At 41.4% G+C, this 15,211-nt stretch overlaps 1 protein-coding gene across 3 annotated transcripts in view; it reads left to right on the top strand.

Moving 5' to 3' along the window:
- grin1b (glutamate receptor, ionotropic, N-methyl D-aspartate 1b) overlaps positions 1 to 15,211 on the top strand; it is a gene marked incomplete at both ends in the record, with an annotated part of 69,650 nt that overhangs the window by 12,919 nt on the left and 41,520 nt on the right. For 2 of the 3 annotated variants that reach the window (XM_084055225.1, XM_084055224.1), the window contains 2 exons: positions 1,003 to 1,179; positions 12,610 to 12,672. In XM_084055225.1, coding sequence (XP_083911351.1) covers positions 1,003 to 1,179; positions 12,610 to 12,672 — 240 coding nt within the window. The remainder of the gene's footprint in view (positions 1 to 1,002; positions 1,180 to 12,609; positions 12,673 to 15,211) is intronic. The other variant, XM_084055226.1, reaches the window with a different exon arrangement.

Raw genomic sequence — 15,211 nt, 5'->3', positions numbered from 1 at the left:
AAAAATAACAGATATACAAGCTCATAGCGCGCCACCGAGTGCCGCGCTATGAGCTTGTAGATCTGCTATTTTTTTTTATCGTGAAAATATTGTGCAAATCTTTGAATATATATATTTTTAAAGCGAACATTTGTAACTCAAATCTTTGCTTCTGGGGGATTCTACAAATGTCTTATAAATCTCTAACAGTTTTTTGAAAAAACGTATGTTGCTATAATATCAGTGGTGCTTAAAACCTTTTTCATGTCAAGGACCACCCAAAATGATATGTATTTGGCCACGGACCCCCATCTCAAAAGATGTTGTTCCTGGGACCGCCCAGAAGCAAAGATTTGAGTTGAAAATGTTTTTTGTATATTCAAAATTTGCACAAATCTTCCACGATTTTTCAAAAAAATAGCAGATCTACAAGCTCATAGCTATGAGCTTGTATATCTGTTATTTTTTGAATAGCCCAAAGAAATCTTAAAATGACAGAGATGCGTTCCCGGTCTGAATGGGTTAAGTATACTGAATGTTATTCTAGGAGAATAGAAAATCTATCTATCTAAACATTCATCACTTATACAGTAGATCCATTCATCCTTTCACTTCCTGTTCGTTTGTACGATAAATGGAACTGCAGGGGCTCAGACAGCCCCCAAAAGATTGAAATGTTAATTATTGCGTTTTAAAATATGAATGCATTTTAAATGAATGCGTTCATATATAAATACATTAGCATAGACAGTTTGCTGCCAAGTCTTCCAGGAAAAGCTGGAGGATGTGGCATCGTGAAGCTGAACTGAGAATGCATTGAATTGAAACACATTCACAATTTTTTTTTCAAATAACAACATACTCTCTTCCATTAAACCTCAACATATAGTTTTGGTTCTGGTTCTGGCTCTGGCTGTAACAGGGTTTCTGTTTTAATTACTCACTGTTCTTTATCTGATCCTGCCTGTCATTTTGGTATCCATCTAACTATCTCCTCTCCTCTCCTCTCCTCTCCTCTGGCAGAGTATCCACCTCTCCTTCCTGCGTACGGTTCCTCCGTACTCCCACCAGGCTCAGGTCTGGTTTGACATGATGAGAGAGTTTCGTTGGAACCACATCATTCTGATCGTCAGCGACGACCACGAGGGACGCGCTGCTCAGAAACGACTGGAGACACTGCTGGAGGAGAGAGAGACCAAGGTGAGACAGCCGTCTGTCTACCCATCTGTCTGTCTGTCTGTCTGTCTGTCAGTTTGTCTGTTTGATAGAAGACACAACCGTACACACTCTCTGTATGTGTGTGTGTGCATATTTAACAGTGGTGTACTATGTGATTCTGTTTCATGAGTTCACTCATCCATGCAGTCACTCTAACCCCCCCCCCCCCCCCTCATCCCTCCTGGCTTTGGTATTCTTTCAAAGCAACTTCTCTTTTGGCCTGTCTGTCTGTCTGTCTGTCTGTCTGTCTGTCTGTCTGTCTGTCTGTCTGTCTGTCTGTCTGTCTGTCAACAAACCTGTCTGTCAGTGTGTCTGTCAACCTTCTTGTCCGTCAGTATGTTTCTCTGTCTGTCTGTCAAAGCGTCTGTCTGTCTGTCTGTCTGTCTGTCTGTCTGTCTGTCTGTCTGTCTGTCTGTCTGTCTGTCTGTTGTTCAGCAGTGGTAATATATTTAACTTGAACTTCTCCCCATGGTTAGCTTCAAATGCTACAGATTGACGACAAGGAATGATTCCAGCAATCGGAGCGATTCACTCTGATTCCAGAGTGAATTACACTGGAAAAAGAAGCACATTATTATGGGATAGTGGATGTTTTCTACATTCTGTTGAACAACTGTCTGTCTGTCTGTCTGTCTGTCTGTCTGTCTGTCTGTCTGTCTGTCTGTCTGTCTGTCTGTCTGTCTGTCTGTCTGTCTGCCCCTCCACCTCATTTCAAGACTGTGTTTCCATCTCTACAGCACAACGAGGGAGCTAAGGGCTGGAGCCGCAAACATATCTAACACACACGCACTCGCACGCACCTCGCACACACGCACGCACACACACATACATTCAAAACACACTACAGAGAAACAGACAGGGAGTGAGAGATATACAGTGTCAAAAACAGAGAGAAGAGGGAGAGAGAAGAGGGGAGGGGGGGGGGGGGGATTTATGAAGCATTAACGTGTTACTGTGTCTTGTGTAAATTTAATGAGATTAACATTAAACAGTGTAGTGGAACACGCTAATGCTTCCAGACCCGCTTCTGTCAGGCCGCTCTGGGACCGTCAGGAGTGGAAAGCCAACTCGAATATTTTACTCAAGTAAAAGCTGTGTTACTTTGATGAAATTGTAGCCTACTTAATTAAAATGACTTTGCTGTATATTTCATAACATAATCATACATAAAATAGGCCACAACTTGACTTATTTAATTGGTACAAGTAGAATGATTAAATTTAGGTTCTTTAAAATGTTCCTTACAGGGACATGACCATTTGCTGTGTTGTGACAATAGACCCTCTGCTGGGAGGGACGGCCCCGGTAACCAAATGGGTGTTTGGGGAGACAAAGACAAACACCTCGCCTTGGTTAACAAAAGAGATTTGTGTTTGCACCAGGAAGAAAAGCTTTTGTTCTATTGTGATCATTTGCTTTGAGGCTCGACCCCATGGTATTCTATTTAGCATAGGCCTACCTGTCTGAACAGCCCTGTGACCACAAGCCCACATGAATGAAACTCACTTGAATGAATCTAACTCACTTGAATGAAAAACAAAGTTGCTTTGATTGTGTAACTATTATTTCTGGGTAAAACATATACTGAAGTAAAATGAACAAAGTCTAACTATGGCCTGTGTGATTTTAACTAAAGTAGAAGCCAGGAGAAGTAAAAGTATTCACTCTGAATGGATTCCTGCGTTATTAAAAGCCTCATTGAGTAACTATTGTTTACAGATGAATGAGAACATGATTCTTGGTACCATTTTAAAGTGTATAATGTGCAGAGTATTAATCTCATAATGAAACTTAATTGTGAAATGTGGTTCTGTACTGAAAGCATATTATTGTGGAATTGATTTCAAGGCATTGTGTGTGACCCTATTAAAGATGCGCAGTTGGCTGCCCGCTCGGCCATGACGGATCAGCCTGTGATTGGTTGAAAATGAGGACAGGAGGGGCTCTGAAACCAAGGAGCCTATTTTGAAATCTAGAGTATATATGCGCCTGTTGAATGTGAAAGCAGTGTGCTGCTAATCCTGGACCCTCTGCAGTTACCTTTTATGCTCCTTGTCGACAAATAAAGACACGGAGGAACCTTATCACCACGGACTAGTCTCCTTTGTCCTGCATCCCCACTAAAAGCTTGCGTTTACTCCACGTTATTTAACCACGGTGTGTTACACAAAATATTCTACAGTTGATAACCCCTCTCAGAAGACTTCTAACGTCTTCTGTAAATCAGAGCTTTAGAATATATTTCAGCACAAAATCATAATTCAAACCTCTGCCTGGGAAACAACCTGCAAAAAGTTAGTGTATGCAATACCCCTCTTGATTGTAGAATGGTAACCTATACAAATCAAAAAATAAAACCAAAACCTTAATTTTTAAAATCAGCTCCATCTGTATCTCACTCATTGGCTTAGTTCAACTGAATAAGATGTCTATCAACCAAGGCACGTTTGTGTCGCGAACCACATTCGTTTCCTCAATAGCTAGAGAATCATTTGACAGATCCAATATATATAGTCGCGGCATGCCACTCTAGTCGTGTTCAATCTCAATTTCTCCCCGAAAAGAATACAAACGAGTTCGCTTCTTGGCCAAAGTAGCGACTCTCCCACGCGTGCACTCGTGGGTCGTAATCTCTCAAAGAAAAACCTTGATCTCAACACAACCGGGTCAGCACATCACAACAATACACTAGAGACCAGTCAAATTATTAAACCGCCATGAATGAAGCACAAATCAAATTTAACCTTTGCAATAAAATAAAACCAAAACAATTCATCAAATAAACCAATTAATATCAAGCATAGTCTGTATCTCATTACAACCTGCAACAAGCATAATCAAAAAAAGACATCATGAATACATTACGATATGTGGTTTACAGGAGGTTCACGCGCTTACAGAAGGAACTTCTGTATTTTTTCTTTTTTCGCCTATACTAACAAACGCAATCTTCTTCTTGTTCCTGTATTTATGGAATGTTCAGTCATTGAAGCAAAAAACTGTTCGCAGCTTGGGACAAGGGAAAAAGAAAAGGGGGGTGTGGTGAAAATGATGAAGCGTGGGGGTGTAGTGTCATTTTCCAATGACACTTACTGGGGCATTTCTCTGTGCTTGCAAAAGGCGTGTGAAAACTTACACGGATCGCCAAAAATCACCCCTCCACTGAGAGAGGGTATGGCTACTTGGTTGAATCTCCAAGTCCTGCAGATCTGGATTCTGGAACATCTAGCCGTCCGCTTGACGTCTGTGGCTCTATCCTTCTGCCGTCGTGTAGTGTTGTAGTTCGATGAGTAGACAGATGAGAAGTTGACCTCAGGTTGAAGATTCACACCGCCCCTGGTTTGCAGAGCTGAGTTGAAACAGTAGACCTTCTCGTTTTTTGCAGTCGTCTCCTAGATCTGAGGCCCCGTCCCCTTCTGGATCGCTATGAGGCCACACCCTGGTCTCCTGTAGAGCTGATGGCGGGGGTAGAGTCCCTTCCTGGTGTAGCTGTCTCACTTTTGGCAGCAGGAACAGTGATGAGTCGAGGTTGTCACTTGTAGCCGCTGTCATCCCGTATGGACCTCCGCCGACATGATTCGTTTGACCTCTCCTCGACACCCGGTTCTGACAGCCTGATTCCTCTGACAGCTTATCACCTATCCGTTCACCTCCTCCTCAGCATCTCCATTCCTTCCTAGCACGAGAAGATTTTGGAAAAAACGTCCCTACACTTTCCTAAGAAATAAAACATGCACCCCTTCCAGTCAATACACTCACACAAGAGGTGTTACTCATTCACTCAATTTAGTTCATGCAAAGGTATTAGTGTAGGTCACGAAAAACTCTTAATTAAATATTGATCTGGCCTATGAACTGGTCAGTTTGTTCCTAAAAAATACTATGTCCAAAACCCCAATTTTAAATGTTCCCTTTTATACCTCCCCTCTTGAGACATAAGGCCATACTAATGGACATCATGTCTCATTAAACCCCAAAAGATCAGCACTGAAGTCCCAAAATTACAAAAATGTTATACTGTGCACTGTAGCAACAGCTAAGTTTCTCCACGGTGTCTCAGTACTGACAACAATTTACCATTCGTGTATGACGCTCACCGAACCAGTTTACTGGATCTGTCCCAATCCACACCTTACTGTGGAAAATGGCCAAACAATTTAGTCCTAATTATTCTTATTATCGTACATTGTCCTATAGCTATACTCGAAATGAGCAGGAAAAAAATACCCGTGTCAAAAAACGAACAGCATCTCTAGCTCCTTCCAACAAACCATCCTATACTAGGTTAAAACTTTGTTAAATTTAGTCAACCACCTGAAAGCATATCAAAATGCTAAATCTCCAATTAGAGTAATGACAGTGATCACTATTATGATTCAAAATAGGTAGAAAATAAAGTTGTGGCTTCGCTTCTTTTTTTTTTTTTTTTTTTTTTTTTTTTTTAAGGTCAAGTTCAATGGTGACTCAGGGTTTTCTTTTCTTGTCAACAACGGTTTATGTATTCCATCATTGCCCTACGTCACCTGTTCCAATATGTCCAGCTAAAGTAATGTCTCTGTACGTGTCAACTTTTGAAATGTCTCTATTCCTATATCTTCTTGTCATCCATACGGCAGGGAGCAATAACTGAAGTGTGTTGCCCGGGGAGGGGACAGTGTTGTGCAAAATGAGTCATATGACCACACGTGAAGCAACCCGTATACTTGAGAGGCCTGTTCCTCGGCCCAGAAAATGGTCTAAATCCTTGCACTTGCTGATGTGCCCCTTGCGGTGCAGGTATAGGGGCCACGCGTGGCACAAACCCTGCACCCATCGGTTGCATGCAAGGGGTGGGAGTCTGCTGTGGTGTAGACCGATAGCCTTCTGGATGGGGAACCAGCTGTTGATACTCTATGTGCCCCTGCTGCACACAGTCAGGGAGCCTCCAGGTCGGGCTGAAACCTGGTAAAATCTGTGGGGTACCTTGTAGAAGAGCTGGGGCTGACCGTGGAGCAATGGGGTTGACAGCCGGTGGTGTCTGGTTACACTGCCGCCAGGAATGTCCATGTTTCTGACAGATGTAGCACGGCCCTCTGACGGGACCTCCCTGATGTCGTCGTAACGGCTTTGGGCTTGCCTGCCTGTCACCTGCTTCCTGGACGCTGCTCTTTAGATCTGGTCTCGCCATATCAACCACTGCTCCAGCTCCCAACCCGTCTCGTAGTCCATTGTCACTGCAATGCCCTGTGTCCAGGGCTGACAATTGGTCGATAGGTTCCTCATCCAGTGATGTAGTGGAATCAGAAGATATGGCATTCTTCCCAACCGGCTTCTTACTGGACCGCTCTATGGCAGCCAACCTGGCTCGACTTTGTGCATAAGCCTTGTTCAATTTTTCACCTCCTTTGAAAAATAATTTAAAGACAACATTCTCCCTTGTCTCCATGTCTAAGCAATCCTTCTGATATGCTCTAGCAAGCATTCCGAATGTGTCAATAATTGTTGGGTCAAATATGCTGTCTTGTGGCCAAGGATCTAAAGGACGCAACAACTTGTTCTCCCATATTCCCAAAATTGTGCTGATCACATCAATAAAGGAATCCTCTTGTTGTAAGGAGTGTTTCTGCTGTACTGATACCATAATTGTTGATCAAATATCCAACTGATATTAAACCACAATTATTATCACGTTACTTCAACCTCTATAGGTATTCCCCTCTGGAATCAGATTCTTCTTACACTATACTATGTTTTATATTAATTTTTTCTTCTAAAAAATCACACACAAATCATAAATGTGTCGAGTCCACAACGGACCTCTGTCAGTACGTTAAGAACAGTTTTGAAGGAGAAATAATATAGGAATATTACAATGCAAGTGTGAGGTGTCTGTACCACTCAACACACATATGAGTCAACCCAATAGTGTTGCTCCTATATCCTAAGTATGCCAAATCAAATATAGAACAAATGTATTGAATTCATATAAATTTGTAAGTCTGGTCAATACATTACTTTAATCCCAGACATGAACCGTCCTCTATTAGCCAGGACCGGAAACAACTCAACCGAATTTGGCGCTCCCCTCCCACGGAAAACTATGAACAGACATGAACGGATTAAATTAGACACAATACAGACAAACAACATTAATCAAGCATACTTAACAGTGAGCTTACACACAAGAAACACCATAGAATACCAATAGGCTGAATAACTGTTAGACAACGACTGTCAAAAGGAGAAGGTAAGTTCTATAAGTCGGAAATGTTAAAGCACAAAAGAACACAGAACCTCTCAAACTTCTCATTCATACAGTGTGCATGCAACCTTTGTGTCTACCACTAGGTGAAGTCAGTCCAGGTGTTTGGATGCGTCAACCACTGGAAGGGGCAGGTTCATAAAATAGGAACCACTCCCACTGCAAGATGCGTCACCAGACACTAACTTAAATACATCTCTTAACCACCAGAGGGCGATAATCGACAAACTAAAATGATAACACAATGTTCTGTAGTTCTGAGTTCTACCACTGTGGTGGAAAACTACAACTCCCAAACTGTCTACTTGAATTAATAAACTAAAATTGAATTCACTTTAGCAAAATAAGAATCACCAATATCTCCCCGTTGCAACAATTCAGACGCTTTTTGGAATAAGCCCCCAAACCCCTGCAATTAGAAAGATTGAGAAACTTCTACTTAATCGTCCTCCCTTTTAGCCTTTTATTATAACCAAACCCTAAATACCCCCCTCTGTATTCAATCACAAATATAAGCATCACTTACGATCCAGTAGCCAACCAAAATGTAATACTTCCATGAATGAAAACACACAGATCGTATCACACCTATAGTTTGACCTATAATTAACATGATGTGTCCAAATGTCGCTACAAAACGTTACCCCAATAATCAACCCTTAGCATCATCAAAAAACAACAATGACCCCGTCGAGTCCCCTAGCGTCCTAGGTTTGTTATTTCTCAGAAAAATAGCCTTACGTCAATAAGGAGGAACAAAATTATAGTACTTAAACAGTCAGTTAAATTATTAAATTAAATCTGTCGTGTATAAAACACAAAACCGACCGAATTCAAATCTTTTCAACAAATCCTTTCCTCCATATTATCTTAGTATTATTATTATCTTACTACCAAACACCATACTTTAGCACAAATTGAAATAATTATAATTAATCTACTCCTACATGCCATTATTACACTAACAATTATTTTCGTCCCTTTTTTCAACTATATTTAACACTCCAAAAAGATCATCTTCGTTGATTTTAGGCCTAAATAATCATATCTGTGTAATTTCAACCTAAGTCCTTAGACAATTATTTTATACTATGTATTTCAGCTTCATCATCCCCTCACGACACATAAAACAATTGAAATGTGTCGGTAACGAATTCCAACTCGCCAATAACTCACAAATACAACCTATTTAAACAATTTACAATGGAACAAGCCATCTCCCTCAATACTGCTAATAAACTCCTTTCACATAAAAACAACTTCAAGCCTCAACCTTTTTGTCAAAACGTACAACTATAAGTGCTTCAAATCATCACAACAGACACAACCTTACTCAAAACATCAAACATCAAACACGTACTTGAACACACCTACCCATGGGCTAACAAAATCAAATCCACAGAACCAAATTATCTACAAAAATGGAAGTACTACGAAATCAAATAAAGACCACATCCCTCCTCATGCATAATATCGGCCAACATTAAATTAACGAAATACACTGCTACCACGAAAGCAGAATAAACCGCATAAAAGAGTTATTGCATAAATGTAAAAAGTGTAAAGAAATAAAGAAATCAAATTTAAACCACACAAACCATAGCCGTGCCAAGCTAATCATCTTCCCTTATCCAAATACTCAGCCAATTTCTCGTACTTAGCATCTTGCAAACATATTTGACTCCAACCCCTATATGCCTCTTTGACAAAAATGGCAGCTGAATGCGGTCAAAACTACAGCGCCTTGTCAACATTTCTTATTTGTAAGGTTACTTGCTTATACTTCCGGCAATGGGTCTGGAATATATTCACTACTAACTGTCTCGCAATTGAACTGAAGATTTAAAGAACATCAAGATAATTAAGCGTAACTTGTTTAAAAGTTTGGAAAACGATTATGAGTGCAGTAAAAACAGCCAAAAAGAGAGAAAAGGAAACAAAAGAAGATTTTCAGACTTAAAGGGAACCACAAAGCGACTCCCAAAAAACTACAAAGCAAGATGGCCGCAAAACCGCTAGACCACTGTAGCCAAAATACTTAGAATTCGATCTCAGCACCAAGTAATCACCAAAGGACAAGTATTACACGCTGAAGCCCCAAAAATATGCCTCACCCGCGTGACTAAGAGAGGTGAAAACGATCGGGCCTACTACAAATCTAATCATAATAACCCAACAGACCAACGTGCACAAGCACCACACCACAGTGCAATCATGAATGGGATATGTAGAAAGAGAAACCTATTATTGTCGGTTACTGTAACATGAAGTCCTATGATATTGTTATAAATCCAAACGGGTACGGTAACCAGGCTAATTATCTTCCCCTCTGCAAATACTCAGTCAACTACCTGTACTTAACATCTTGCAAATATATGAGAATATATTCACTATTAACTGGCTTGCAATTGTACTGAATACTTCGAGAAAATCAAGACAAATAAGCGTCGCCGGTTCTACGTTCTGCTGGCACCCGCCGTCCTCTGTCCTCCTCACAACATTACCCGCCACGAGAGAACCCCGTCCATCCACAGGTTCCCCGCACTGCCGTCAGCACCGCAGCGCGCTCCATTAGCGATCGCAGAAGATAATTTGTGCAGCCAGATGAGTCGTACAGCATCCTAGATCTGGTCATGACGAGGGCCTCTCCCCGTAGATCCTCGAAAAGTTGTCGTCATGTCGTGCCGATGTCCTTGCAGTGGTCCCCCCACGTCGCAGGAGATAACTGGACCTCCACCGCAAGGCCAAGACTTCCCCCACCGCGCATGTCCTTTCGCCGCCTGGCTCAGCATTTTCTGGAGATCGGCGTCCCGCTCCCCAAACAGCCAAACCAACGCGACTGCCGACTTAGACGCCATATGTGGTATATTTAAAGCCACTGACTTACAGGTTTAATGCACTATACTAATTGCCAACAACGCCATATTGTAAAGTTAGTTTGATGTTCCAGAGATGTGAATAGATGTTTGAAGAATGGATTTGAGTCATCACTCCGTAGTGAGGTTACTTCTTCCAGTTTATTTCATCATAGTACAGACAGAGTACAACAGCTTTCTGTGGAGACCCTAAGGTCCACACAGGCGGCCCTCCGGCCTGAGACTCACCCTCAAGCCTACATTTTGGTCAATACTTATAGCAGTGAGATCTAAAGAATAAGAGGAGGAACGTGTTGGGTGTGACAGCCCTCAAAGGTGAACCCCCACCCTGGCCCCACACATTTGCAACTATATGAAGCCAGGAAAGGTGTCAGCCTTGATCTCAAATGCATAGCCGCTATGTCTATCAACTAGAACAATAGCCAATGTTAATTGTCACCCCCACCAGGCTCCTCTCTGTCTGCTATCTGTACAGGACAAAGTAGACCTATAATAATTCTAACATATGACTTAAATGTGTACCTTAAGTTATGAAATATACAACAACTTCAAGTAAAAACGATCGACTCAATCAATATCAATCAGTCAGTCAAACAAACTGATTGAAAGAAATAGTCCCCACTCCTTGGGGGTTTTTTTTGTCACTGTGTATTTGCACGTACATGAAATTTGTCGTCTGCATTAGTGTTGATTTTGACTGCAAATTTTATTGAGTTTTAGTCATAGTCTTTTGAATCAAAATTTAATTTAGTTGTAGTCATATTTTAATCATCTGAAATGTTTTACTGTTAGTCTAGGTTTAGTGGACTAAATATCATAACGTTATAGTCGACTAAATCTACAGTTGATTTAGTCGACTATAATGTGTTTTGGCGGTGCCTTGATGGCGTCGTAATGGCTGATTTTACACTTGGTTGCATGCTGAAAATAGCAGATCTGCAAGCTCGCACTGCGACGCGTTGTGAGCTTTGAGATCTGTTATTTTCAGAGCGCAACACCAGAGCGCAACCAAGCATAAAATGACTCTCGATTTTATTTGTTGACGAAATTGTCAATATATTTAGTCTTAGTTTTAGTCATCAAAGCTTAATTTTTATTTTTTTATTTAGTTTTCGTCAGTGAAAAAAGGTAGTCGACGAACATTTTTCGTCATAGTTTTAGTCGACAAAATCAACACTGGTCTGCATTTACCCATCCTATAACTATAGTGAGCAGCCATTTTACAGCTCTCAGGGAGCAATTGGGAGTCCGGCCTGGAATCGAGCCTGGGACAATCAGGGCCCCTGGCTTCTCAGGCGGACTCACTAACCACTCAGCCTCCCCCGGTAATCAATTAACAATCAGTTCATTAATGACTGCTCTATAGAATAGATGGTTCTTTAACAATTTAGTTCAAAGTCGGACACAAAAGAAAAGACTGAGTAATTTGCAATTTGTTACTTTACACCCCTGGGGACCTTTCACCGTACAGATGAACAGGGCGTAATCAAGAAATAATACACTTTCACTATAAACTATTTGTAGCACATTTCAGCAATTCAAAGTGCTTCCAACAAAACATTAACAGCATTTTAACAGCATTAAGACAACGTGCAAAAGAAACACATCACCAAAGGACAATTGAATACAATTTAAAATAGCTATTAAAAAGTTAAGAAAATAGAAAATAATAAATGAACTAAATGAATCAAAAAACTCAGCAGCAAACAGAAAAGTCTTAAGCTTTGATTTGATGAGAGTTGTAGCAAACCTTATGGGAGTTTGTTCTAGATGTGGTGCATAAACATTTTACTTGGATGTTGTCATAAAATTTGAAGTTATTCATCATCACTACTTCGATACATTTTGGCATAATCTAAATATAACGCCTACTATGTCAAGTCAGCTTACATTTATTTACAGAACGCTGAATCTGAACGTAACACCTGCTATGTCAAGTCCCAAGTGTTACAGAACACCAACAATCATACAGACAGGATTGATGTGTATTTTTAGCTCCTATGTCTTAACTTTCGTTCCTATGTAATGGTAGGCTACTTCTAAGTTGAAAGGAGTCAGATGGACAGATAAAAGGCCAAAAAGACAAAGAGACAGACAGGCAGACAGACAGACAGACAGACAGACAGGCTGTCTCTCTGATGTGTTTGCGTGCCCCAGCCTCGCTTGGCGTCCCGACTTGAAGCAGAAAAAGTGGAGTTTTTTGTTGGAATACATGTTGTGCCTCCTCATCTCTGACTGTCTATATAATCTTTTCCTGTGTCTGCATTATTTTCTCTGTTGCACATTACCCATCAGACTAAAAACAGGAACTATGAAAACCACGACCTGCAGAACTATGACTTCAGGAGAGGACCTAAGGTATACTTGCATGGTCAATGCACGCCGCCCAAAACCAAATCTCTGAGCTAGCTAGCTACCCGGTTAGCAAACAGCAGTCAGCCCACAGCACTTCTCCCAGAGATAAACTCTTATCCTGGTGGCACGTCTTCTTTCAACCTTTTGGTTTTTGGTTATTTATGATTTCTTCCACGCACTGAGAATGGATTTTTCACCACTAGCCCAAGAAAGACGCCCTCCTCTCCTCTCGCCTCTCTCCTTCTCTCCTCTTCTTCTCTCCTTCTCTTCTCTTCTCTTCTCTTCTCTTCTCTTCTCTTCTCTTCTCTTCTCTTCTCTTCTCTTCTCTTCTCTTCTCTTCTCTTCTCGTTTCTGTGTAAAAGGGGTAGAGCTGCACAGCCCAGCAGGTTCCTCACCTCCTCTCCTCCTTTTTATCTTTATTTTCTTCGTTTTGGGGATTGAACCACCACCTCTCCTCCTCCTCCTCCTCCTCCTGCTCCTCATCACTTCATCCCCTCTTCTCTTCCTCCTCTCCTTGTCCTTCCCACTCGTCTTTTTTGTTTTTGTTGAGTTGCGGTTGCATCAGCGCTCCTCTCAACGTGCACGCCTCCTGGTTGGACTCTGACAGCGTCTCCGTTTGCATGTGACCCCCCCGACCCCCCCACCCCTCCCACCCTCCAGCTTCCATTCGGCAGATCTTGGAAACATACTTTTTCTTTCTCCATTTCCCCCCAGATGAGAGGCCGCATGGTGGAGGCTCTGGGTGGGGTGGGGTGGGGGTTGATGGGTGGGTGGGCGGGTGGGGTGGTGGTGGGTGGTTGTTGGAGGGTGGTTGGTTATAGGGCATAGCAGTGGTGGCCATTTTGTGGTTCCACAGATAGAAACCCCATTCATTTTTCCCACCGAGATTTCCGAAAATATTTATATGAATTATTTTAAGCCTGGAACTAAGACGGCTCCTGGTGAATCATGACCATAAAACATTTGATTCTGTGTCAAAGCATATTTTAATGTTTTAATTACATTATGTACTATATTTAATAAATACCCTTTTTGAGGGGTTTTCAAATATTTATATTGATTAGTTGGTGGTGGAAGGTAGTTAGTTGTTGGTGGGGGTGGTTTTTGGTAGTTGGTTATTGTTGGTGGGTGTTTGGATGTTGGTAGTAGAAATGTTTCTAAAATGTTCTTGTTGTTCAGGTGATTATGATTAAAAACGATCTTCTCCAGAAGATTACCAAGGAATGGGGGGGGGTGTGGGTGGAAATGGGTCTGTGTGCAGTAATTATTAAGATTGCAGCAGCATCCAGATTGGGCAGAGATTTTACCAAGGCTATTTTGAGGGGTTTGGGGAAGATACCTGATGATGGGGAAGACTTTATGTATCGTGGGGAGGCAGTGGGAAGCCGCTTTAAAGAGCTTATAGTTGGAATAGGGTCAAGAGCACAGGTAGAATAATTCATGTTCCTAATGGAGATTAGTTCCACTAATTAACTCAAAGGATGTATTATGTGGGCAGATAGATCCCAGGGAGTTGCTAAAGCAAGGTTAAAAATATCAGCTCTAATATTCATTTATTGTTTCTCCTTAAAAAAAATGCAGCACAATCCTCACATTTCAGAGCCAAAGCTTGGTTGTTTAAACATGTAACAGGGTGGTAGGTTAAAAGACTGTTATTACTGAAAAGGACTTTAGGGTTGTTTTGGACCGTCTGTCTATCACCGTCTATCAACCAATCATATTGACGTGTCTACATGACGTATAGTAGCTGCGCCAGCAGTAGTTCTTTTGTATACTATTCAACCATGATGAATCGTGAAAGAACTACAACGCAATAAGCGCTTCTCGATGGTGTCACATCCGGTCTCGCCAAGATCCCGCCCCTAGCAGCCGCTGATTGGTTCGCACACGCCGCTGTGCGGATTAGCTCTACTCTCTGAGCCATCCCAGATGGAGGCTGTATTGTGAACCTGTGAAGTCAATACCGCCCCCATCTGGCGGAGTCAGGTTACCTTCACTCAGCTTTGTGGCTATTTTTTTCCCAGCTGGCCACGGGCAACATTTGGCAACATTTTGTCCACGGTGCAGGAGCAACTGTATGGAGTATATTAGTTTGTTGTTAAAATCATCAACAAGGTCATCAACTTGAAATACAGAAGTGGTGCAGAAAGTGGTAATTGGACTAGTGAAATTAGCTATGTATGCGTCACTTCATTTAAACGGTTTCCGAGCAGTCTGTTGATGTTAAAACAGTGGTATTAAAAATTGCAGGAATGATCAGATAGATGAACTGACAAGATATATATACATTTAGTGAAAACTAGGTCTAGTATGTTTCCACAATTGTGTATAGTGCACTTCACATGTTGGACAAGATCAATAGCAGTAAGATCCATGAATTAATAAATCACCAATTAAAAATGTGTTTGTCATAATTAGTCAAAGCAATGGACATCTTTTAACTCTAATTAAAAAGTTAGTGTCGTACTTAGGGGGGCTATAGACAGTCACAACAAGAACAGACTGTGTTGCTTTTATGATTGTGGTCATATAAGATAGTCCC

This window comes from Gymnoscopelus microlampas, assembly GCF_963454915.1.
Source record: "Gymnoscopelus microlampas genome assembly, chromosome: 4".
Lineage (NCBI taxonomy): Eukaryota > Metazoa > Chordata > Actinopteri > Myctophiformes > Myctophidae > Gymnoscopelus > Gymnoscopelus microlampas.
This window is presented reverse-complemented; position numbering and strand designations above follow the sequence as displayed.